General features: G+C 46.2%; 1 protein-coding gene across 4 annotated transcripts in view; it reads right to left on the bottom strand.

Annotated features, from left to right (window-relative positions):
- TRAPPC8 (trafficking protein particle complex subunit 8) overlaps nucleotides 1-26,639 on the bottom strand; it is a 1,467,367-nt gene that overhangs the window by 563,114 nt on the left and 877,614 nt on the right. For all 4 annotated transcript variants that reach the window (XM_078687367.1, XM_078687364.1, XM_078687365.1 and 1 more), the window contains one exon: nucleotides 5,183-5,291. In XM_078687367.1, coding sequence (XP_078543493.1) covers nucleotides 5,183-5,291 — 109 coding nt within the window. The remainder of the gene's footprint in view (nucleotides 1-5,182; nucleotides 5,292-26,639) is intronic.

The following is a 26,639-nucleotide window of genomic DNA, read 5'->3' as shown; positions in this document are numbered from 1 at the left end:
ACTCTCCTAGCAGAGGTGATGGCAACCAGGAAAGCAGTCTTCAGAGTTAACAAACGTAGAGGGCAGTTGTGAAGAGGCTCAAAGGGAGCACACATCAAGTATGTAAGAACCGTGTTCAAGTCCCACTGTGGCATTACGAAGGGAATAGGAGGGAAAAGATGAGTAATGCCTTTGAGGAATCCATTTACAACAGGGGACTTGAAAAGAGAGGGCTGATCAGGAAGCCTGAGAACGGCCGAAATAGCAGAAAGGTAGCCCTTGATAGTGCCCAGAGCAGAGCCCTGCTGGGCCAAAGAAAGAAGGAATAGTAGGACCTGTAAATGAGTGGCAGAAAGGGGATCCACAGCCTTTGCTGTGCACCATGCCACAAATTTGTTCCACCTGCAGGCGTATACCAACTTAGTGGAAGAACGCCTGGCAGCCATAATGACATCACAGCCTTCAGGAGGCAAGTCGAAAGGAATCAACTGCTGCAGCTCAATCTCCACGCAAAGAGGTGGAGACTGGACAGGTTCGGGTGGAGGATCATCCCCTGCTGCTGTGACAGAAGATCCTCCAGAGGAGGCAGTCAGATCGGGGATTGATGGTCATACTGAGTAGCTCGGGATACCAAACTCTTCGAGCCCAGTCCAGAGCCACAAGAATGACTTGGGCCAGGTCGCACCTGATCTTCTTCAGCACTCTGGGCAAAAGTGGTATAGATGGAACGGCGTACAACAGACCGCCACTCCACTCGCGATGATAAGCGTCCCCTAGCGAGTGCTGCCTTGGAAATTACAACACGCAGAACTGCTGACATTGCACGTTCTCTACTGTGGCGGATATATCTATCCAAGGATCTCCTCACTGTTGAAAGAGACCTTGCGCCACGTCCGAGTGAAGACGCCATTCGTGATCCATCATGCCCCTGTAGCCGAGTTCGTCCTCCCTGGCGTTCAGTGAACCTGCCAGGTGTTAAACCACCAGGGAAATGCCCTTATGTTCCAGCCATGTCCAGAGGCGCAGGGCCTCCTGACAAAGGGTCCACAACCCCACCCCACCCTGTTTGTTGCAATACCACATGGCGGTGGTGTTGTCCGTGAACACCTGCACTACACGTCCCAGGACAGAGGGAAGGACTGCTTTCAGTTGATGTGGAGCCTGGACTCCGCCGGAGACCAGAGGCCTCTGATCTCCGCCTCTCCCATGTGGCCACCCGTCCCAGGAGGGACACATCAGTCACCACTGTGTGCTCCGGTTGGGGAAGGGAGCGGGATCTGCCATTGACCCAATGCCGGTTTGTGAGCCACCACTGCAGCTGGTGTGTAATGCCCTCCGAGATCTGGACATAATCTGACAGATTCCGCTGATGCTCCACCCACTGAAACTTCAGGTCCCAATGCAGAGCCCGGTTATGCCATCTGGCATGAGTGACCAGCAGGAGGCCATGAGGCCTAGCAGCCTCAGGGTCATCCTGACCGTAACCCTGGATAGAGGCTGAAAGATCAGAATCATAGCCTAAATATCCTGGACTCGCCATTCGGGATGATAGGCCCGAAAGTGCGTCATATCCAGAACCGCTCCTATGAAGAGGAACTTCTGAGAGGGAATCAGGTGCAACATCGGCACATTGATGGAGAACCCCCGCAAATGCAGGAGGTCGGCCGTAGTCTGGAGATGGAAGACGACTGTCCGGGGCAAGCCCGCCTTCAACAGCCACTCGCCGAGATAGGGGAAGACTGGAACCCCTGATCTGCGCAGATGAGCTGCAACCAGCGCCATCACTTTTGTGAACACCAGAGGGGGGTTGGTAAGGCCAAACGGGAGCACGTTAAACTGAAAGTGCTTGTGACCTACCGCAAACTGCAGGTGACACCTGTGGGTCGGCAGGACAGGAATGTGGAAATATGCGTCCTGCAGGTCCAACGCTACCATACAATCACAAGGGTCGAGGGCAGACAAGGCCTAAGCCAGAGATAACATCTTGAACTTGTCCTTCCGGAGGAAGCTATTGACGTCCCTGAGGTCCAAGATAGGACGCATGCCCTTGTCCTTCGTGGGCACCAGAAAGTAGTGGGAATAATAACCACGTCGTACTTCTGGCGCAGGAACGTGCTGGATGGCACACGTGGCCAAGAGTGCCGCAACTTCCTGTTGAAGTGCCAAGTGATCCCTGAACATGCAGTGGTACTTCGGTGGCATGGCTGGAGGGGTAGTATCAAAGGGGAGGGAATAGCCCCTTCGGACTATTTGTAAAACCCACCTGTCCGAAGTGATGGTGCGGCAGTGGGGGAGGTGATAGCGAATGCTGCCGGCCACTGGCGTTTGATGGGCCTGAAAGACCGGACTAGGAAGGTTTGGAGGCAGTGGTGGCCGGGAGTGGAGGTGGACTGACCCACCCGCTGGCCCCCTGACCCGCCTCAGTGGGTCCCTCGTCCGTGGCCGCACTGAGTCTTTTGCTGAACAGGCCTGTGGCTCTGAAGCGAATGTGTCGGGGTGCCCCTACCGTGCCCAAGAAAGGAGTAAAAAGCAGAAGGTGGAGGAGGGCGCGTGGTGGAAAGGCCCAAGCCACTTGGCCGTAGCCCGCAAGTCCTTAAAGCGCTCCAAAGCACTGTCTGCTTTATTGCCAAAAAAGTGAATGCCATCAAAGGGCATGTCCATCAGGGTGTTCTGGACATCCCCAGAGAAACCAGTAGTCCTCAGCTAGGCCTGGTGACAGAGCGCCACTGTCTTGGAAATCGCCCTGCCCAGCGAGTCGGCGGTGTCAAGGCCACATCGAATCGTGAACTTCGCTGCATCTCTCCCTTCAGCAATAGCTTGAGAGAGCACTGTTGGGCCTCCTCCGGACACTGAGACAGCCCAAGAGGCATGCAGTGTTCACAGACCGCAGCGCTAAACTGGTGCAAGAAAAAAATCTTACTAAACTGTTCCAGTTTCTTGGATTCCCCGTCCGGGGGTGCGGAAGGGAATGCGCTTTGGGACGCTGAGGCTTGGACAACCAAGGTCTCAGAGGTGGGAAACAAAAACGGGGTCGCCCGGGGCCGGGTGATGGCATCAGGCCACGTTCCTATCCACAGGAGCCCTGGACCAGGTACCCAAAAAAACATCAGAAAGGGCACCATTAAAAGGCAGCAGTGGCTCAGCAGAGGTAGCTCCTGGCTGAAGCACTTCTGTCAGGAGGTTAGTCCTGACGGCCACTGTAGGGAGTTCGAGGTGGAGAGCCTATGCTGACCTACGCAACACCACTGCGTAACTCGCACCCTTCTCCATAGCCACGGTAGGAGTTAGCATGCCCAGGTCAGGAGAGGTATCCAGACCACTGGCATCCCCCAATTCCTCTGCCCAGTCCGGGTCAAACTCACATTGCGCTGTGAGAGGGTCCTCTGACCCCTCCCAGTCCTCCCCTTCCTCCGAGGCCGATTACCAGGCCGAAAATAAGGAGGCTGGACATAGGGGTAGAAAGGCCCCATCGGCGTCCGAATCGGCGTCGAGCGACGCCGTTCTGGCGCCGTGTCCACATCAGGGCTTAAACCGGGGACGACATCGTCCGGGGGCACTGGCGACGTCGGAGGTGGTGACGGTGGGGTCGACGTCGATGGAGGTGTCACAAGGTCAACCAGCGTCGACCGGGATCCTTGGGGCCCTCCAGCACCGGAGGCAACAGCGATGCCAGAGCCGCCAACAGTGCGGAGCGAGGCCCCCAGTCGGGCCCGCGGGCCCTGGAGGCACACTGGCGGTCGAGACGGCCCAAAGAGGGGCTATGGCTGACAGAAAATCCTACAGCTGGGCCGGAGTCGCCGACGGACCCTGGTAGGGAGGGTAGGCTGACGGCGACTGTGTAGGATCCGCCGGAGCCGCGGAGGACGCACCACCCACACCCTCAGCCACAATGGGAAGCCAGAGAGCGATGACGCTTTTTCGACTTCTTGTGATGCTTCGCCTTACCTGACCCAGAGTGTGAAGACTTCGATCCCGACGAACGATGGTGGTGGCTCCGCGACCGGTCCCTCGACCTCCCACGGGACCGGGACCTTGAACGGCATGGAGCAGACTGCCGGACTTCAAGCAACTTCCTGGACCGCTCCTGCAAAGTCTTCGGCGCCGTGGCCCGGCAGTCGGGGCACGACTTGGGGTCGCGCCCCAGGCAGTAGAGACACGCGGGGTGCGGGTCCATCACCGACATCATGCGATGACAGTCCCCGCAGGACTTCAAACTGGGCATCCCTATAGTACCAGGAGTCGAACAACGCGAAAATCAGACAAAAAGGCCTCGAAAAACTCAGACAAAAAGTAACTGGGGGTACCGCTCTATCCGGATCTGCGCTTGCTGGTGCAGAAAAAGAAAGAACTGACGTCATCGCGCGTGGGCGGCGTCTAAGTAGCTGCTGCAATGTCATCTCGGTGACCACGACGCCAACGACTAACGCGGAGCCGCACGCCACCTTCCGACGCGCAAGGGTACTGCTGATGAAAACTTTCCAGATCCAGTCTGACGCCTGGGGGTAATTCTAAGGTTAGGAATCTATCACTACATGTTTCTTTCAGATACACTTTTTAAAGAGCTGGTTGGAGTCATCAGAAGCCCAACAAAGATTTGAGTGGAGATCCTAAACTACGTCCCAAGGCATGGAAAGGAAGAAACTGCCATCTGCACGCAGGGTTGGCACTTATATGCTGCTACACTTTGTCACTTATGGGGCGGTATGGAGTCAGTGAGGAGCCGCATGACACCAGCTATCGGCACGCAGGAGCACTGCTTCATCATTTTACAGATTCAGGCTGGCACCAAGACAATATTCTAGGAATCAGCGGTTAGAAGTAGCTATCAAAAATCAAATGCCTCAACAGATATTTTAAGATTGCCACATCCTGAACAGTCTCAACTACCCCACCTCCCCCTCCACCCTAAAATAGTTTCAAGCAGTGGTAAATTACATGGATAGAAAAGCAGCGAGCAAAGGGGATGGGCATGAAATAGTAGAGCAGCCATAAGAGGGACATACATTTCAGTTGAGAAGATGGGTTCTTTAAACATGGACAAAAAGACAATTCAATTAAGATATTCTCAGATGAAAACACAGTGACAGATACAAATTATATAGCATTCTATTTGTTTAATTCTAAAATGAAAAACTACCCATCAGGTATAATGCATAATTACTGAACTATTTAAAAATAAAAAGCATGTAGAAATGTTACACACCTTCTGATGGTCGCCGATCATGGCCAAAGAAAACTCGTGTTGCTGAGGTGTTAATGTGCGGCAAAGGAAGCTGAGGTAAAGGACCATCTGGAGACAGCTGACTTACATTCTGGGGGAAAAAAGGCAAACTATTACCTACCTATGATGCTCATGTGACCCTTTCAGGTAAAAGTCTTTCACATAGGTATACCAATCCCCTCCAGAACACCTTGGTGTTTTTTAACAGAATGATTAGTTGGACTTATGCATGCTCTCAGAACTGCGACAAGCCCAACATCTGTCAATCTCATATTAGCCCCTACTTTCAAGCCTTTCCTGACAGCATGAGAAGAATTGAAAAGTGCAAGAGAATAAGTGGGGTTTATTATTTACCAGTGAAAGGGTTAAGCACTCAAGACAAATAGCACAGCACTTATCTTGATTGCTATTACACCAAGCAACACCTTACGCTGTGGGAATGGGGGGGAGAGAGAGAGAGAGACGGAGAGAGAGAGACGGAGAGAGAGAGACGGGGAGAGCGAGAGAGACGGGGAGAGAGAGAGAGAGAGACGGGGAGAGAGGGAGGGCCAGAGAGGGAAAGAGAGAGAGAGCGCGAGAGAGGAAAACATCTCAAAATGAATCACCAAATGAATCTGCCACACTTTTTCTGAACTAGGAAATAAAAGTCCAGACAACAAATCCATAACAGTACTTTAGGAGCACATTTTTTAAACATGGATATATCTAAAAATAATAACTTTGTGATCAACTGAAGTATGTGGTACATGACTAAACTACTTCAAACTGGGCTTATCAGGAATTGAGAACAGTTATGAAAATAAACATCTGAGGATTCATTACCATTCTAATAGATGTATAATTTACCTAAGAATGACCAGGACTGAAAGGCAATCGTGATACAACTCCCCACCACCAATGTTAAGAGGCATCAGTTGTCAGTATTGTGTTGTACTGTATTGAGATTACAGTGCAACACTTACTAACCCTTTGTGGGTAATCTGAATGAGTAACTGCAAATCTGCAATCAGCCATTAAATCTTTGAACTTAATATAAGAGATAGCCGTGGAAATTGATTCCTTACATCTGCACGAGGCACACTACATTAAAAACGAGTGCTGAAACAGGAACAAACAGATATGGTCGTATAAGGAACCGCTTATCAAAACATGGAACGCAATGCCAGGCCAGCTGCAGTATTCTAGACCTGCGAGTCTTAACCTGTGGCCCGCATATCTCCGTGCATCCACACACCTATTATGGGGTTTCACAAACTTATATGTCCTCTAACCATTATTTTCTGTCAATAATCATAGACAATTTGAGCTAAAAAACTATATTCAGCTGATTTCTCTTACAAGGATAATGGTTTCATCAAGTCACCATAATGCCTACTTGAAGTCTACTGCAATACTTCCCAATGTATTTGACATATCCATTGATAAAATGAATGAACATGTTTAAAAATCTAAATGAAAAGCATTTAAATGCTTTAATCCCAGGCTGGCTGCTAGTTCAGGGTGCAGAATGGGTACAGTTACTGTCCGCATTTAAACATGCTCCAACCTGAACTATGAATCAGCTTCTGACTAAAAGCACTTTTGAATTACTTATGAATTTCAAGAAAAACATACACAACTGCACACTTACAGAGCCATTGTTGTAACTGATCTTTGTGTGTATACAAAGTCACACAGAAAAAAGGCCCTTGTACATTTTTCCATCACCGATTTACATGGTCAAGTAATTAAAGCATCCATGTATCTACATTTCTTGTAAAGGAAAGGGGACATGCCTGTGCATTTAAGCAGAAATGAATTACTACCATAGGAAAGTACCACTTCCCAGTAGGCAGCATGTACTCGGGTCCACTGAGCACGTCGATTTCTAGCTTTTATGCAATTGTTATCGTTGTCATCTTTGGACACAAAGACCCTGCTTGATCTGCTATGGCCATACCATGCTCGATTGAAGTCATGTGGCTGTCTCAGGCCAATGTGATTCCAGATACTACTCTTCTACCTAGAGCTCCGATTTCATGTCATTACCTATTGATCTGTGAATACAACCTGAGCCTTATAGCGGTGTATGTCACTCTCATATTTAAACATGCAGCTGCAGAGGAAAGTACATGGGATCAGTTCATATAGTGTGTATTTGTCTGAATTGTGGGCACTATTGTTGAGGTTTAATTTGTAGAAAAGGGTTGTCAGTCTCTGGATTTCTGCTATGATTCAATGGAGTCCACATAAGTCAAAAGCTTAGGAACCGCTGTTCTGAACAGTGAGAACTTCTGTAAAGGCAGATGAAGTGCATGATGGCATAATACCTATAACTCGCTGTAGGTAATGTGGCAATCAAAATATCAGCAAACACTATGATTTCTACTAAATGCCATATTCTTTGATGCATGTTGAAAAAGTGATGATGCTTCATTCTCTTTTGTGTAGAGTTTAGCTAGGATCTTTTGTATTTCTATCCAATTAGGTGCCAGCAAAAGTGTTTATATGTCACTGTGATAATATTCATTTCAGCTGTCATGATCAGTTTGCATTTTCTAACTTTTTAAATACCATTAGATATAGCTCTTTCTTTAATACATGCATTATTAGCTCTGAGACTATTGTTTTCAAATTATGGGTAGCAGAACAGTTGGTAGGAAATCATAATCTGATGAATGTACCCATTTCACTACTTACTTTTCTAACATACTTGAACGTTTCAGGACAAGTGGTGTCTGAAACAAAAATGCAACAATTTGTGAATTCAGAGCAGATTTTGTTAGCAAATATTATGGCTCAATTGCCATATGAAATGGTTTATGCATAATGTTTCAGCTGTAAGCTTACTTTAAATCATGGAGTTTTTTTTAGTTCAATACAATATAAAAAGCAATGTTTTGCAAACACCCCGTTTTGCCCTACTCTCGCTTTCCTCAGTTCATCTGACCTAAGGGGAAAAACACCACCAAAAAGCAGAGGAGCTGCCAGCCCCGCTGTCTGGAAAACCCATGAGAAGGACCTCCCTTTGTCGCAGGGATTCTGCTCCTACACAGAACTGTGCACAGAGACCCAGTACCTCAGTGAATTGTGGTGTACCAAAAAACCCCCCTCAGTGCCTAGAAATCCTAACCAGCTTGCATCAGTGTCACATTAGCTCTTTGTCCTGTAGCCAAGGAACCAATGAGTAGACAACCCAGAACATGCGACTTAGGTTATACTCAGGAATGGTGGGAAGCAAATACACTCTTTCGTTATACTCTCATACCAGTCCACAACAGGAGTAAATAAGAGACACGGAAAGGTTAAAATATTTATTTAAACGACGTGCTCTAAGATGCAGTATATTTGCTAACATAAGCAGACATATGATTAGAAATAATATGATCAGCATTGTTACAATTCCATAAAACACAAAGGGAGAAATCATATTACAATGATGGTGAAAATAGGTCCTATAGCGCCTAGTAAATCACCCTCCCTAGCTAGAAACTATGTTTTATAAAATACAGAAGGTCTCTTAAGATTGTTTAGGGGACCCCACACCTCCAAGATCAGCAGGTGTGAATCACATCAGGATCTGCAAAAGCTCTCGGTCTGTCTGGAAAAACGGGCTTCTTCCAAGTGCCTGAAATCATGCTTACAGTGTGATATTAAAGGCGGCAGAATCACGTTGGCTTGCAGCTGCATATAGGTTATGGCTAGAATGTGAGGGCATCAGCTCGTACAACAGCTACTTTGTTACGATGACCTTGCAGGCTTTAGAACTCAGTGTGCAGACTAGAGTCACGATGTAAGTCTAGGGATGCTGAAAACAAGCCCTTTTCATGTGAAGCATTTCATGCAGCCTAACTTACAACAACAATTATATGCAGTGTCCTGTGCAAAAGCGCCAATAAGGTAAAATGGTATGTAAACTTCTAATAAGCCTATGCTAATTTAACAATGGGCGCAACAAGGCCCAGCCCACACTACACCCTCCCTTAATCGGAGAACAGACAATAGCGGGCAATTTCTAGAAAGCAGAGTTCAAGTTCGATCATGGGAGGGTGTAGTGTGGGCTGGGCCTTGTTGCGCACATTGTTAAGTTAGCATAGGCTTATCAATGTGCGCAACAAGGCCCAGCCCACACTACACCTTTCTCATTAACCATTCTAGTGGTTAATGAGATTCTGCCAGCCTATCTTCTTCCTTTCCTCTGTACCCTTTTTTAAACCGGTTATCCTCTAATGCAATCTACTTCCTCCAATGTTTTCGGCAAGTCATCGGCTCTGCTTTTCTGTCAATTCCACTACATCACCCTTTAATCCTGTGCCCTTTCATCACTCTTAACTTATTTTAATCATATTTTTCACTTCAGCAATTACTACTTTCCTTTCCTGCTCTCCCTCCAATCCCGGCCTTATACTTCTGCCCGGCACAGCAGTTTCCCCCTGTTGCATTCTGCCTCTGTCCTCACCAGTTTCTGCTCAACTGGATTTTCCCCTAGTCACTATCTCCTCGGTAGTCCTTGATATCCACAGGTTAACTATTATCTGTCCACAGAGAGATGAGATCAGTACAAATTTACAAGGTCATGCGGGCACCGGAGGGAGGGTATGGGAGGGGGTACTGAGAGAAGACTGTTCATCGGAGGATCGGACATTGCACATGTACTATTTGAAATGTGTTAGTAAAACACGAATGTGGGGGGGCGGGAGTAGGGGGATGAATGTTGCTAATTACATGACTGTACTGTTGAGAAATAAACTAAATGCTAATAAAAATATTTTTAAAAAAAAACTATTATCTGTCCACAGAGATATGTACTGTTTCAGCATACCACTCTACCTTTCCGCCCCTGCTTCTGGTCGCTCTCCCCTATACTCAGTGAAAGGAGAAAAATGGTGCTTAAATGCAGCATCAAGTGGCTCAAAGGTTCCGTTTTCGATGGGCCACTGGAAGTCATTCAAGACTTTCAACAAGGACAAAGGGGTGCTAAGGAGATGCAGCTCAAAATCATGTAACCTGTACATTTGCATAAATCCATATACTTCAGAAAGTATGCTGGTATATGGCATCTTCCCTGTAAAAGAAGGGGGTATAGTATACTGGTAGCTGAGAAAGAGGGTTTCAGTGTGACGATCAGTGAAATATTAGCAATTCTAGCCTGCTGCACTGTTAAAAGGGCAGTCAGTTTGACATGTGTACCCTGCTGGAATACCCAGACATTGAAAAGTAGACAGAGGAGACCGGGAATGGCAAACTTGAATTAAATGCTTGAAAGGGCTATCATTAAGTGCCAAATACTATCAGACACACAACACACTTTTATTGTGGCACCACACCATGGTGAAATGGTAAAACTCAAACTTGGCTATTTTTCTGGATCTCACCATGGGTTTAGCATTAGTGTTATATTTGTGAAGTGAACTATCACTTGCAAGGGTATTCTGGTGCTGAGCAGGTGTGTTTACCTTGTCCTGCCTATGGTATGTTGGTGAAATAAAGAACAGATGAGGAGACTTTGATGTGGAGTGGGAGGTCGTTGCACGCGTCAGGAGCGATATAAGAGAACACCCGTCCTTCTGGACTGGTTTTGTGTATGGGTGGGAAGTGTGAGAGGATGAGTCCGGTGGAGCAAAGTTGTCTGGGTGGTTGGTCGCAGAAGATGAGACTTTTCAGGTAGGTGGGTCCTCAGTTGTGTAGTGCCTTGAAAGTGTCTTTCAGGAGACTGAATGAGCACATTTGTGTATCAGGAACTGTAGTGTGATGGGAGTTCTATGTGGGAGGTTGAGGATGAGCCTGGCTGCAGATTTCTGCATGCTTTGTAGTCGTCTGCTGAGTTGCTTGGCCAGAGGGTATTCCTGTAGTCCAACTTGTGGGTGACTAGGGCATGAGAGACAGTTTTCCTGTTGTTGCTCGTGAGTCACTTAAAGTACTTCCACAGCACAGCTACCGATTTTGACCATGCAGGCAGTGAACTGGTTTCATGTGCTGGGGGTCTGTCCAAGAGGAAAAGTAGGAGTTAAGTGAGTCGGCATAGGAGAGGGAGTCTCTCTCTCCCTCTCCCTGGACAGAAGACTCATGTTTGCATTGAACAGTGTGAAATACACTGCAGATAAGTTTGCATGCTTCAAAGGAGTAAAATGCCAGGCTGGCAGCTTGTGTTCTATCTGTTATGGAGCAGATCCAGCAGAGAGTGGGACTTGGATGCCAATTCCGTGCAAGTGCCTGATGAAGATGGGGTGTGAGATTATGTTAAATGCAGCAGAGAGGTCCAGGAGAATGAGGCCTGCTGTGCCTCCTCTGTCAAGGATCATGCAGATGTAGTTTGTGGTGGTTAGAAGACCAGTTTCTGTACTGTGGTTGGGCTTTAATCCAGGCTGTGTAGCACAGAGTAGCTGGAGGGTGTCAAGGTAGACGGTGAGGTGTTTGCTGATTAGTTTCTCTAAGACCATGGTGAGGTATGGTAGGAGGGCGATGAGTCTGTAGTTGGAGAGCATGTCTGGGTCAGAAGATAGTTTTCGAGCAGGGGCCAGACTGTAGCATGTTTCCATGTGACTGGGAAGGTGGCTGAGTCGATGGAGACGTTGAGGAGTGGTGCTGGTGATTTCCTGATCGGTAAGAGTACTTTGGCAAAAGTGTGGTGGGGGCAAGGGTCAAACTGTGCGCCAGAGTGGATGGTCTTCATGGTATCGGCGGATTTATTGGTTGTGATGGTGGGCCGTGAGTTCAGGGTTTGTTCCTCGACCGAAATGGGAAGTTGAGTTGAAACCGTGATAGAGTTCGGTTGAAGGTCAAAATTACCGTACATGAAGGTGACCTTGATACAGGAGAATTCCTATAACATATTGCAAAGGGGTGATTTAGCAGGAGGTGGCAGGATGCATGGTGAAATCTTTGATGATGGAGAATATTTCTTTACGTCAGTTTGTGCTGGTGTCGATGTGGTCTGCAAGAGCTGTGCAGTTGATGTTCCGCAGCTGCTAGTGGTAGCACCTTAGAGTAGATTTTAAGAGGTCTTTATCCATGGTTCCTTGACTTGTTCTCCATTTCCACTCAAGTTGTTTCTATTGCCGTTTGTCCGTCTGAGATCTCTATGAACCAGCTGGCTTGTGGTCGGGCTCTTGCCGTTGGGTTGTTCTTAAGAGAAGCCAGGTTGTCGGTGCATACGGTGAACCAGCTGCTGAGGTTCTTGATGGCTTTCATTAAGATGCTTGTGTCCTTGGGTCAGTATGTGGAGAAGGATTAAGCCCAGTCTTCTTCTGTGATACTTTTACAGCTGCTGAGCGCAGGTACGGAGTTCGTGTGGCTCTGGTGGTTCGGAATGAGTATGCTAAAACTGAAGAGGGTATGATCTGTGGGTGAGGTGGACGTTTTGTAGCAGGTCCGTAGAGTTTGGGAATGGTATTGTAGATGAAAGTTAAGGTCTCTGAGGAGGACGAAAGTGTTGGCATTGATGAGTGGGAGGGGGGGCAGGCAAAGCCTGTGATGTCATTTAGGAAATTGGTGCAGGTTCCTGGTGGGCTGTAAACGAGGGTACACCCAGAGGGAAGTTAGCTGTGTTGCTTATCTTGAACATGAGGTATTCCATGTAGCTCAAGAAACCAGAGATGTCACATTCTGTGCCGATGGATGATGGGAAATCCCAGGATGTCTCTTCCTTTGCAGAGGGTTGATGGATAATGCAATGCTTGGATTACCCTTTCACATGGTTTAGGCAGAAAAACAAGGGTGTCACTTCCTTTGCAGATGGAAGACATGAAATGCAGTCCTTTTGCTCTGCTTCTTCTTTCTATGGCGCATATAATAGAGAGAGGACCAAGTCGGATAGCTAAAGGACCCATGATTTGTGATGAAAGTAAAGCAAACCACATCCCTCTTTCTTTTGCAATACTAGCTATTTTATTGATGTTCAGCAGATATCAGGTAACTTTAATCTTGGTGTGAAATAGATCGACTGATAACCTTGGATTCTGCATTTCATACTGCCACTTGTGATGGCACATTAAACATTTACTACCAAAAATGACACTGATGAGGAATTTAGCAGAAAAGCATATTTGTTGGCCATATAGTAGTTTGGAAAATTAGAAAATACAAACTGAAAACTACATAATAAATTAATCAGGGGTTTATATAGCATGGCTACTCACCCTTAAGGGTCTCAGGGTGCTGAGGGGGGAGGGGCTGCTGATCCGTCTGTGTGCAGGGGTTCACGTGTTGAGATCCTTCCTGAATTGGGTTAGTGAAGGGGATTGTCTGAGGTGGAGAGGCAGAGTATCCCAGCTCTTGCGGGCAAAGTAGGAGAAGGATCTTCCTCCAGCTCTGGTCTTGTGGATCCGTGGGATGGTGGCCAAGGCTAGTTGACGGAGCGAAGGTATCTGGCAGGTAAGTAGAATGAGAGGAGGTGGTTCAGATATGGTGGTCCTGCGTCGTGCAGGGCCTTGTAGGCATGTATGAGGAGCTTGAAGGGGATTCTTTTGTTGACTGGGAGCCAGTGCAGTTCTCAAAGGTGTTTGGTGATGTGGCTGTGACAGGGTATGTTGAGGACCAATCTGGCCACGGCGTTTTGAACGCTCTGTAGTTTCCGGATGAGTTTCTGGGCGATGCCGGCATAAGAGTGCGTTGCCGTCGTCGAGTCTGCTGGTGATGAGTGAGTGGGTGACCGTTTTTATGGATTCGGTGGGGATCCATAATGAAAATTATTACAATCATCCACTCACAGTTCCACTCTACCCCACATACACTTTAAACCACAAATGAAGAAACTAGAGGTAGTTTACATGCAATTGATTTGAAATCACAAAATTAAATAATTACATTGTAGGACATTCTTAAAAGTTACAATCGTTTCTGCATTTTGAACAGCACACACCTAACCCAACATCTCCCACACAGAACGTGCTATGTTCAATTCACTTCCAACCATACATTCTAAAAGGGTCTCCGATACGGATGCAAATAGGGTACACAGCTCACTTCCAGATCATAATGGACACTATCTCTAATCCTGAACATTTTACCAACAAATTACTGTTTTCTAGTGTGCTATTCTAGTTAGTTATATGGGAGAAAAGCAACACTACAACATTCAGAATACATTAGGTTATTAAAGTAAAGTCCAGACTTTGGGGGGGATGTGATTCATTAAGATACAAATCAGAATGATTTGCAGCATCATCAGCATTATTAAGTATTGAACAAATGCTAAAAAAACAATGCATTTGAATTTCTATTCACTCTGACTTTTGCCATGGTCAAATGGAAAATAATTACAGACAAACGGGGCAGGCAGGGATACTAGTAGATGTGTACATTTCTTTCTGACCTTTCTACTTTCTGTTCCTGGAAAAAACATTTATGTGCGGTGGTAAGAATCTGCATGTGCTTGCTTGTGTGTCTGCAGTCATTTGAAGATAACCGTAAACACTAGCCATTATCACAGCCATACATTGATTAGTTTACAAACATTCCTCCAATGACATGGAAGGTTTGTGTTGTACTGCAGGAGGCTCCCTTCACTTACCACAAATCAGTCCAGTAGTTTCAGGGCACACCGCAACAGCATGGCGTGATTCATTCCTATTCTTGCCATCTGCAGATCAAACGTCCAAAACACATGCTAGCTCGTAGTCCATACCCTGCCCATTCCAAAAATAAGGAGTTTGAAGATCAATTAGTGTCAGGAACTATCCTGAGATTTCCCAAGGAAGCCTACACTACCTGAGCAGGTGTCCTGGAATTTGAACCCAGACAATAGAGTCTTGTAAATGTGTAAACTGAGTGTCATGAAGTGGCGTCCTAAATCTCAGGATGGGGATTTTACTCAATAAAGGAGTGATCACAGCCTTAACCCTGTGGAATGGGTCATGGGCTTACCCAAAATAGGAATCCTTTTTATTCTTGTAACAGAGAAATCTATAAGAAACCCTCCATCTGGAGATGTACTGCTTTCAGTAGGATAAGCCTGTGTGAACAGATTAATAGTTTGCAAATCACCTTATCTAAATCAAATTAAAGAACATTGTTAACATCTAGAGTGTGTAAATGGAATTATTCTGAAAGAATGTGAAGAGACAAATATTCCAACAATAAACATCTCATACTAACATGAGAAAGCAACCTTCAAGGAAGTATGTTGCAAGGTGAATCTATGAATAGGTTGGAAGTTAGAGTCTTAGTTTTAAAAGAACCACAATTAATTTTTAAGGAAGAAAAGGTCTACTAACTGGTGAGTAAACCTTTTAATTGCCTTCAATGAACTCCTTAATCAGCAGGACTCCAAAGAAAGAGGTTTGTGAAAGATATTTTCTATAAGGAGTAATAGAAGCAAGAAGCTACATCCCGACACCTTACTGAATCAATATTTGTCTCAAAGCACCAAATTCAGAATATCTTTCATTTCAAAGTGTATGAACGGCTAGTAGATGGGTACAGAGCCTCCTTGAGATGGTCCACACAGTCCAATGAAAGATTCAGATGCCCATACTGTATAAGAGCCATGCCGCCAATTTCAAGGATCATATTTATTTTGGAGTGTAAGATCTGGCCCATGAACTGTGTGGTCTGAAAGATTAACATCAGTGAATCAACACTGGTGTGAACATTACAGTGCTACAAGGATCATCCTTGGGTTGGTGTACTTAAGGCCAATAATTACTGATAGGATTATGGATATCTGTGGAAATATGTACAGAAAAGTCCCTTACTAAACTATCAAAAGAGCATTCCCCTTTATATCTGCCTGGCAGAACTGGGAGGCAAGTCTGGGCATTTCATGGTGTCTGCATTTGTGGATAGAACTAGTAGCAGATACTCCCAGGCGTTGATGACCTTTTGTCATATGACCCACTCATTACTTTCTTGGATAATCCTGCTGAGTGAGCCTGCCATTGCATTTTGAATACCTGGAAAGTAAACAGTTGTTAAGTACAAGTCTTTGGCTCTGAGCCATTTGAAAATCACTTTCAGACACCCAACTGATGCTGTTCCCTCCTTGCCTGTTCTAGTAGTGTCTTGTTGCACGGTCTATTTGAACAAGCAAATAATCAGTCTTTATTGCTGGGGAACAGATTTCAGAGCCAAAGGGACTGCTCTCAGCTCTAGTAGGATCATATGATGGACTCCTTGCGGGAGACCATGTGCTACATACTCTAAGATGACCCATATGAGCATCTCAGCATATAAGGAAGGCATCTGCTATGATCGTTTGAGTTGGAATGCCTTGACAAAATGAGATTCCCTTTAAGGAGATTTTGTGCCTTACACCACCATGAAAGAGAATGTTTTGCAGGTGTGATTCAAATTAGCTTGCATTCTCAAAATCTCGAGTACTGGCATCACTGGTAATCCAGACAATGCGGAAGAGGCCTGATGTGGAGTGTAGCATGAAAGATAAACAAATGTAGGTTGTCATGTACCTCAGTAATGAAGATATCAGACAAGTAGTTACATGTGATACTTTAGGAGGCTAGAAAACAGTCTCTGCTCTTAATGATACACTTCTGCCACTTCTGTGACCACCATTGCTCTCAAGTTGCGAATGGATTATGCATAGTTGAGTCGTTGACCCAGCTATGTCGTAACGTCTAGAGTTTTTACTATTCAGGTAGCCCCTTGATTAGCACCTGCTATACTAATGCTAATCTCATCACTTATCACAGAATGCCGCTTTACTGGCTGTGCACAATCACACGGAGCCCGCTGCTGAAATATAAATGACAACCTTTTCTATTAGGATAGAGACCTCTGGGGCACCTCTCATCAAACTCACCCAATGATCGCTGTTGCTACTTTGAATAAAGTTTGTACAATAGAAGAGCCTCCAGAGATTAATTCAGAAGTGGACCTTGAATTACTCTACAGTAATCTGGTGAATGACCAAGGACTAACTTGGAGGAACTGGCTGTCAGAAAGGAGTTCATGAGGGATTTGTGTGTGGATGTCTTCCCATTTTTGCCTCTCAAATATATTTTAGGCTGTATGACATTTGCTGTTGTGGCTCGTGATGTTGAGGCCACTGCGGGATTTGAAAAATCTGAGGGAAAAACTGGCGATCAAAAGGCCAGTAGAACTTTTTATAAGCGTAGCACTTCTTGTAAGCGTAGCACTTCTTGTAAGCGTAGCACTTCTTGTAAGCGTAGCACTTCTTGTAAGCGTAGCACTTCTTGTAAGCGTAGCACTTCTTGTAAGCGTAGCACTTCTTGTAAGCGTAGCACTTCTTGTAAGCGTAGCACTTCTTGTAAGCGTAGCACTTCTTGTAAGCGAAGGGCTTTTAAGGTTTCAATCTTCCTCTGCTGCATTGCTGAATTTCCTGGATCCGGAGAAACACAGATTTAAGAAGCGCCGCCAAGGTTCAGCTTACTGAGACTTAAATAGAATGAGCGGTGGATGGCAAGGCCAAGACTGTAGACATGAGCAAACAGATAAAAGGAAGCTGCAGCTACACATATGATCAGGCTAGCAACTGTCATTCATTTCGTCGATAACTCCAGCAATCTTCAAAGTCTTAAAGAGGAAGTTTACTGGAGAAACACTGAACCAAGTCCCATTGGGATCTATCATATCTGCCAAGTAAAGCAGCTGCACTGGTAGCTTCCATACAGTAGCCAATATGCAAAGAAAATGGTCTCCCTAGGGAGTCAAGGCCTTTTCTTTCTTTCTAAAGAGGAAACATTGATATTGAAAGATTAGCATGATATCTTCTTGCAGCAGAGACAACTAAGGAATCTGGTTGTAGAATCACTCTTGAGAAAAAATATCTTATTCCAGGACATTGCATATCTGGCACGCACCACTCTAGTTGAAGCTGGTGTCAGAAAGAGGTCCATTGTTACTTCCGAAAGCACAAGAATGATAGGAAGCAAAGTCTTCAATGTAGACCGGTGGTACAATGGGCCCGATTCACAGAACTAACTTAAGACAAAATCCTAAACTTACTACCATTTTGGTATTCACAGAAGGCACTTACTCATTTCGGTATTCATAGAAGTTAGGGCTTCTAACTTTAGGACTCCTAAATGCCTTCTGTGAATACCGAAAGTCTTAAAGTTAGGATTTTTCTCAGTTTAGGAGTAGTAAAGTTAGGACTCCTAACTTTAAGACTCTCTGTATTCCTATGAGTCTTCCGGGCCATGGCGCGTGAGGGAGAAAAGGCCCACACCAACCTGAATCCTCTTGTCTTGGTGCAGACGCGGCGGGGGCCTGACAGACTTTCACTTGACTGCGCCCCTAGCAGGGAGTGGACTACACCAAGGGGTGGATCGGCTGCCACAATCGGACAGCAGGGATCCCACGAGAGGTCCCCACCCGCCATCCCTCCTTCCACCTGTAGAGGTTAGCTGGAGGCATTCTGTAGCACCGCTGCACCACACACCCTGGGGCCCTATCTGACCTGTGGTCCGCCCTGCACTGCTGCAGCCCTGATGCCATTGGAAAGGCACAGACCCACCACGTGTCCTGGACCAGAGGCCTTAAGCTCGACCGAAGGGGGGCACTCAATCCGATCTCCTGAGCGGCCTGATGTGGTAACACCTGGATGGCTGAGGGGGGGGTGGGGATAGACTGCGAGGTCGTGCAGTGGTCCGAGACCCCCCCTCCTGCCATGTTGGACCCCTTACAATCACAGACTTGGTCCACTCAACATGGCAGATACCCACCCTCATCTGCCCTGGCTCGGGCCAACGACCCTTGGTGGGGCCCTGCAGGTGGTGAGTGGAGTGTTCACTGGGCCCTAGGCAAACTCCTAGGATGTGAGACTGGGCCCCGCTGTCCCTACCGTGGCATAACAACTGCAGAGAGGACCACCCCCGGGCCGCGGTGGGTCCTGCCTGCCGCTGTAGACCCAGTGGGGGTGTGACGCCTGGACCCTCGTGGGTGGAAAGTCCGGCTGCGGAGTCACGCAGCAGTGGGCTCCTGAGGCCTGCCTGATCGGGCCCAACAGCTCCATGTTCGAATTGCTCTATTAGGAGAAACAATTACTTGCCCCTCATCTGAGCGCAACGTGACCGCGCCAAGGTCGGCACTTAAAAGTCTGATGGCCACCAGAAACACCTGCTAAGAGGACAAACATGAAGCAATCACTTACCATGTCCTCATCCTTGGTCCCATAGCGCATTACCACCTGCAACACCACCAAGTGCCACGCAGTCCTCCTGCTGGAACCGGCTACTGAGTGGAGTGAACCACCTCTGGTCCTGGCCGTGGCATAGCTGGGCAGCGGAAGATTACCTCCTCCAAGCGCAGCAAACTGACCTGGTTACTGCTATGAGTCCAATCAATAAACACGCACTGGCCACCTCATCCCGGGGGGGTCGCAAGAGACCCACGAAGGTAGATGGCCACCCACCCGAACCAACCACTACCCTTCAGGTGAAACCAACCATCTAACGATTAGCAATACCACTGCCTTCCATCGACCTTCCCTGGACCTCCCGGCCATGGGGAAAGACCAGGGATCAAAACCGCCTTTGACACAAACTAAAATAGACCATACACCGTTAATAAGAATGAGACCCGATCCGAAGCTGCAGAAGGGTGCACTCCCACAAGTGGGGACCTCAACACAATCCTGCAAGCCATCTCCGCCTCACAGGCCTCGGTCGAAAATAAGACTGCTCCAACAGGACCTCCGCAATGCAACGGCCAGGATCACCGAAACCGAAGCTAGCATCTCCCCTGTCGAAGACTACATCACAAATCTGAAGGAACAGATGACCCGTCTGCAAACTCAAGCCAAAGAACTTCACAGGAGGGCAGAAGACGCTGAAAAAAGATCCAGGCGCTACAACCTGCGTCTGGTGGGATTCCCGAAGGGTATAGAACAGGGTCCGATGAAATAATTCACTGAAAACTGGATCAATGGAATGCCCAAAGACAAGCTCTCTACTTGATTCGCGGTGGACCGAACACACCGCTCCATGGCTCCAAAACCTCCCCCCCGGTGCCGCGCACCGACCCATTATAGCAAGGATCCTCAACTTTAGAGACAGGGACCTGATCCTGCAGCAAGCTCGTGCCCAGAAAACTGTCACTTATCGAAATCACACCATCATTATATTTCCGGACTACACCAGAGAGGTTCAAGCACACAGGCGATCCTATACAGACGTGAAGCAAAAGCTCTGCACCCTCAACCTACAATACAGGCTACTCTTTCCAGCGAGATTGCGTGTGGTCTTCCAGGAAAAAACAAATTTCTTTGATAGCCCTGAAGCGGCTTGGACCTGGCTGACGGAGGAGCGTCCCCTCCGACTCCGATCTAAGACTTCGACCCCAGGAGCCCAAGCCGCAGCTTCACACAACCCTGCTACGTGAAGGAGATGCATGCAGTCCCCAAATTCACCGCACAGAGTCTTGTCCCCGGAATCCCATCGTCCGCGGGACTCCCGTTCTCTAGATCATTCGCCTACAGACAGCACCTCATCCAGAATTATGGCCATAGAATCAACAGACTCCGATCTCTCCAGTAGTCCAGCCATCCCCAGCTGAAGCTCCCACAGAACACCACAAACCAAGCCTGTCAGTGCCCAATTGAACATTGGCGAATCTCCAAACCAATCAGTTTCCTTTGCCGATGTACATTGTGATCCAGAAACGAGAGGGGTTCACCACGCTTCATTGACCCTAAACATTATAGTTTAGTTCATCTCAACAGTTATAGTGCGACAGATGCTTCCATTTTGGAAGTATCCCACGGGGGTGGGGGGTATTGGGGCAGTTGCTCCAAGTTTTTAGTTGTTCAATAACTCAAGGTTCACAGCATCTCAGCTCCACGATATTACGACACAAAACCGCAAATACATGTCAACAGATGAAACACAATTCACATACCTCAGCCTCCAGGACATCCACCGCACAGCAGCTCCCCAATGCACTGCGGGCTCCCTACATTATCCACGATACAATGACATACAAAGGGAATTCTCTCTCCGTATTATGTCGTGGAACGTAAACGGCCTGCTAGACAGGATCAAGCGGACGGTGGTCCTGAGACATACCCAAACACTTGTACTGACATTCTCATGCTACAAGAAACCCAACTCATGGGCAATCTTTGTCCCTTCCTTGCAAGGTACGGATTTGACAGAGCCTGGCACTCTGGCTTCATGTGCTGCTCACGTGGGGTCGCAATTCTTTTAAAGTGCAACCTACCTTTTGTACCTACTCAAATTACATAGACCCCAATGGCCATTTCGTAACGCTCTCTGGAACAATTGGCGAAGAAACTCTTAATGTCCTTTCCATCTACATCCCTGGTGCCACTCACACACAGACCCTAAACAGCAGAGGTGAAATACTCTCCTCCTTTCCTCCCGATACAACGGTTTTAGGGAGAGACTTCAACGCTGTTATGCATCCCAGACGTGTCACCACAGGGACCCCCTCTATCTCCCGCACCTCACAAGCCAAACAGCTGGCAACCTGCACTGAAGCCATGGGTATCTGTGACGTTTGACGATCCTGGAATCCACGGGAAACCCAGTACACCCACACCTCAGCGGCGCACCGCAGCCACTCTTGCATCAACATGATATTCATGCCAGCTCCACAGTGACAGAGTCAGGGAAATACATATCCTCCCCAGGGCTTCTTGGGCCATTCACCAATGCTCTTGACCCTGGGTGACCAACCCACCGTTCTCCGCCCAATGTGAAGGATGAATGCCTGGTTTCTCCAAGATAGAGAATTTAAGGAAAGAAAAAACACACAAAGGGGGTTGAAGAAAAAGCCCGCACCTGTCACTTCAAATGGCTACCTGATGGCTACGTGATGGTGCTTGAAATCCAGAAAGTGCACCACCCCTCTACACTTCCTATTGGGGTAATACCCCAAAAACAGAGCACAAAAACTTGGGAATCAGCACACATCAAGACAGAGTATCGTTTATAGTTCAAATTAAATCAATTGTCCATGATGACTTGAAGAAAAATACCAAGTCCAGATTTCTCTATATAATCAAAATGAATTTCTTTATTGAAAAGTCATTAAAATCCAATGTTCACACATTCCATTGAGCCATTTAGCAAACGCGTTTCGTCTCAGGAGAGACTTCTTGAGGGCTCTAGAAAATATGATTGTATTATGTCCAAAATCCAGTAATGAAAGACTTGTAAAAGCAAAGAGATCACGTTTCAAATTATTAATCTCAAAACGATGATGAATCAATTAACATCAGAGAGTGGCAGGGTGGCCAGCACCTTTATTGTGACACAAGTTCTGGAGTTTGTTGTTGGCCACCCTGCCGCTCTCTGATGATGTTAATTTATTCATCATCATTAGACTAATTAACCTCCTTGTCTTCCAGGTCTGATTCTAGAGGCCCCGCTGAGGATAGTGAATCAACAGTGTATAAGGTCACAGGACTGTTTTGCTTGCCGAATGTCACATGTTGTGGTGCTGCTGACCGTGCTGTACTGTTTGTACTTATGTTTTACCATTTGCCAAATCAATAAAATTGACTATCAAAAAATACAACTAATATCACTGTGAAATCTAACAATACCTAATTTCCTATAGCTTAACTATTAATACGGTCAACCATTTGCATGACTTCACATACTCTCTTCTACTAGAGATCACACCTAACTCGGCTTCATAAAAAATGGAATAAAGGCATGAAACTGTTTCCTCACAGCTTGCTGGCCAGCGTAAAATGCGTCATCAGAGGTAGTGAGCATTATATAAATGCAATTACAATACAAAAGATTACCCTTCTGGACCACACTAACACTTATACCATAACACAGTGGTCGTGGAGTTAACTGTAGTTCATACAGACAGTACAATCATTTCCTTATACTGCTTGACTATTTCACACAGATGTAAGACAAACTGCTATGGGTCATGTCCATCAACCAGTACTGGAACATTCCACAACAATCAACTACGAATCACCAACTGAACAGGTATAAAGAACTGAAGATACCTGCCACATGCCGCTCGCCATCAGAGAACTTTAATTTAATTCACCAACACAGGTCTCCACAAGCTACATACTATGATCACTTCCTGGCATCTCACAATGCTAAACCATGGGATATTACCAAAGTCCATCCCAGAAGATCTTTCCACCATGTCCTTTCTTAAATCTATGCCCACTCACGACCATAAAATATCTCAGAATGGGTACGCAGTGCAGTAACCAGCTACATGGACTGTGATCCTAAGAAATACCACAAATGGACCTGCAGAGGTGTTCAAAGCTGCCAGCATATTGAAACCATAAACTGCACTCCTATCTCAAACTTCTACATCCATCGTTCTGCTACGTGCTGCATCCCATAACACGATAATCGCAACTTAGTGGCCATTACGCATGCCATCGAACCCCCGCCCCCCAAACACCATAATGGATCCAAAAAAAAGACAACATATTTCCAACTGCACACCCAACATGGTGTAGCACATTAGACAGGTAAGAAAGTTGTTCAGCACCCCACAAAGGGCTAGTAAGTAAAACATAAATACTGCAATACAACATAATACAGTGTCAAGAGTAGGAACTCTGCCTTTAATGTCATGAGTGGCTGGAGTATGTGTATGACACTGCAACGAAAAGCATGACTTTTCCCCAGGCACTGTACATCTATTCAGAGGAGAGGGAGATTGTGTTGGAAGCTCCGCTTGGTTCTATGTGAAGTTGGCACTGGCAAAACTGGCTCTGGTGCAGGAGACACAGAGACCTGCAGAGACTTGAATGTCAGAAGTTGTGGAGACAATGGAGAATAAGAAATATTCACTAGCAAAACACCACAAGAAAGAGAATAAGTACAGGAATATTCAGAATTTGAGAATGCAGGAAACCTCCTCCTGACCCATTCTGCAGACAAGATCTGCCAACTTGATCTCATTGATGCTGTGTGTCTAGATGTCAAGACCTCTTTAGACATCAATAGCCTTGCTGGCCTCAACATAGAGCACTGCCCAGGCATCAATGGCAAGTGCAAAGAGTTCCTCAACATCGATTCTGCTCTCAACAAAGAACAGGTAGCCACTTTCCATACTGTAGATGTTGACCTGGAACAATTAAATTTTCCATACCTGGACTCTCTCTGGATCTCCTTCTGGAGGGTACTTAGAGAAAGAATAGTGAGCTTTGGTAGAGAGAGAAAGCCCCCTCTCCATTTCCATGGGAACTTTGTGATATTCATTCTTTTCATCTGGCCAGCTCTCTTGAAGTCTATGAGGTGAATTCACTCCCTGTTCTTGAGGATCCTGCTTGTAAATTTCTGACAGTGGGGATACTTCTGCGGGCGATGCAAATTAGGAAGACAGATTATACAGTCTGTGCCTTTATCTAGTAATTGGACAGGCATTTCTTGAAGGCAACCGAAAATAGGTACACCAAAAGATGTCGAGTGATGCTTTAAGGTGTGAAAATATTTTCCCACTAATAAAGTTTTTAAAAAAAGATTTAGCTCAGTGCTCATGGACCTATCGCCAGGATCCAGATAAAAAGAACTGGAGAAACTGGCACTCACATGGTTACTAGAGGAGTGTGCTTGCTTAATCCCTAAGGTGCAGAGGATTAACCACTCATAGAGCCGAGCCTTTTTTTGATCATATTGTTTTTTCATTCTAAGGCCTTCATAGCTATTTTTCAAAGAAGATATCGAGGCCTAATGTATTAACTTTTTTTTTTTAATATAGAAACAACCTGGGTACCCTAGTTTTGTGAATTACCCAAAGGGAATTGAAAAAATAGCTAAAATAAAGCTAATTTAAAACAAAAAGTGCTGCACAAGAAAACATACATTTTATTTCCTAAAAAGGACATCAATAAAAGATTTCCATTGCTAGGATCACAATTTTACTAACTTTCATGAACATGTAGAGTTCTACTGGGTGGTCCATTTTTAGATGAATTTGGGTGATTTCTACCTGTTTACGTACGAGGTGAAAACCATGGATGATCACTGGAAGCTATACATTTCTGAGAAGCAGACAAAGTTCTGAATAGAACAAGGGGTTATTTACATGTATCCCTGAAGGTTTTCCCATAAAAATAAACTGTTGAAATAAAGAATAACGAAAATGAGTAGTAAAAACAAAATTGGCATTTGTGACAATGTTTTCACATGTAACATTTTGTCACGATGGCTTTTTGCAAAATCAAGATACTGTTATGTCCAATCGACCCTTTGGGTTATAAGGACATGTAGGGCTAGTAGGTTTTCCAAAAACAAGCAATAATCAGAGCCAACAACTGAGCAGCAGCTTATAATGATTTTTGATTGTGTAGTGACCATACAGCAATTCATATTGGAGGGGGGCACAGGCCCATAACCATGGGGGGCCGCTACTCCCAAAACAAATACTGCTCTTCAACTATCATTGGTGTCTAGTGACCCCAAGAGGCAGAATAGCTAAGTGGGCTGGGCAGGTAAGTGGGCCTGGGAGGAGCACTGGCCCTTGCGTAGGCAGAGCGCTACCCCACCCCCCCATCTTATTCTTTGGTGGTCTAGTGGGGTGGATCACTACTTGGGGATTGAGTGCATAAGGCTAAACTAGGGAAAGGCAGAGGGTGCTCAGGGGGCAGCGTTGTGCTTTACCAGCACCTATCAAAAGCGAAAGCAGACAGCACCACCAGCATGGCCTTCTTTCACTTTTGTTTTGCAGTGATGTCATTACTTTGTTCGTCCTGCCTTTCCAGCTAAACAAAACAAAATACAATTACGGACAGGGAACCCGGTTCCTTGCGACCCAAAAAAGAAAATGCTGCACAATTAAAAAAAACAGAACAAAATAAACACAGTACAGAGGAGGATCCGTTGATGTCCTCAGCACTACAGAGGTAGTGCTGAGGGCATCAATGGGCCCTCCAGTGCACTTAAACGGTTATACCATGTTTCTGGGAGGTCTAGCATATCAAGATTGTAGTTCCCCATCATGTCTGAAAAATATAGGCAGTGTGTAACTGCAGGTATGCAATACACATTGGAGAGTTGAGTGAGCAGAAGTGGAAGCAGAGCTATTGGGGTATTAGGTGTGGACCTGGATGAGGTTAGTAGTGCCCTTATTCCTGGTTTGAGAGGTGTGGGAAGAGAGGTCTGCGGCTCTGAACTGTAGGGATAGAAGCAAGAATCCTGGATTCGGTCAAAGCAGGGTATGCTGGCTATGTTTGAGTTACCATAACTTCAGACAAGCTCGTTCTGTAAGATCTGTGGTCACAGTCGCTCCTAAGTACATTTGCGCACCAGGGATTATTGCTCAGGGAATTGAGACTATGTTGAGGGAGTTTGTGATATTAGTGTTAACGAGTGACTGCTTGGGAAAGGGTTTCAATTTTCTTGGGCAGAAGAGCCTGAGAGCATAGGAGCGTGGAAGAGCCAGCTGTGGGTGGTGCAGCTCAAGGTTGTTTGGGATGATTCATCATCACCGGGGAGATGTCATGGGGTATGTTTAAGATATATTTCTGTGAACAGTTAGATCTTAGATAACAAAGATATAGGTTGGGAGAGGCTCCAGTAGGAGG

Source organism: Lissotriton helveticus, chromosome 4_1 (assembly GCF_964261635.1).
Source record: "Lissotriton helveticus chromosome 4_1, aLisHel1.1, whole genome shotgun sequence".
Lineage (NCBI taxonomy): Eukaryota > Metazoa > Chordata > Amphibia > Caudata > Salamandridae > Lissotriton > Lissotriton helveticus.
The sequence above is the reverse complement of the archived record's forward strand: the minus strand, read 5'-3'. Positions and strand labels throughout refer to the sequence as shown.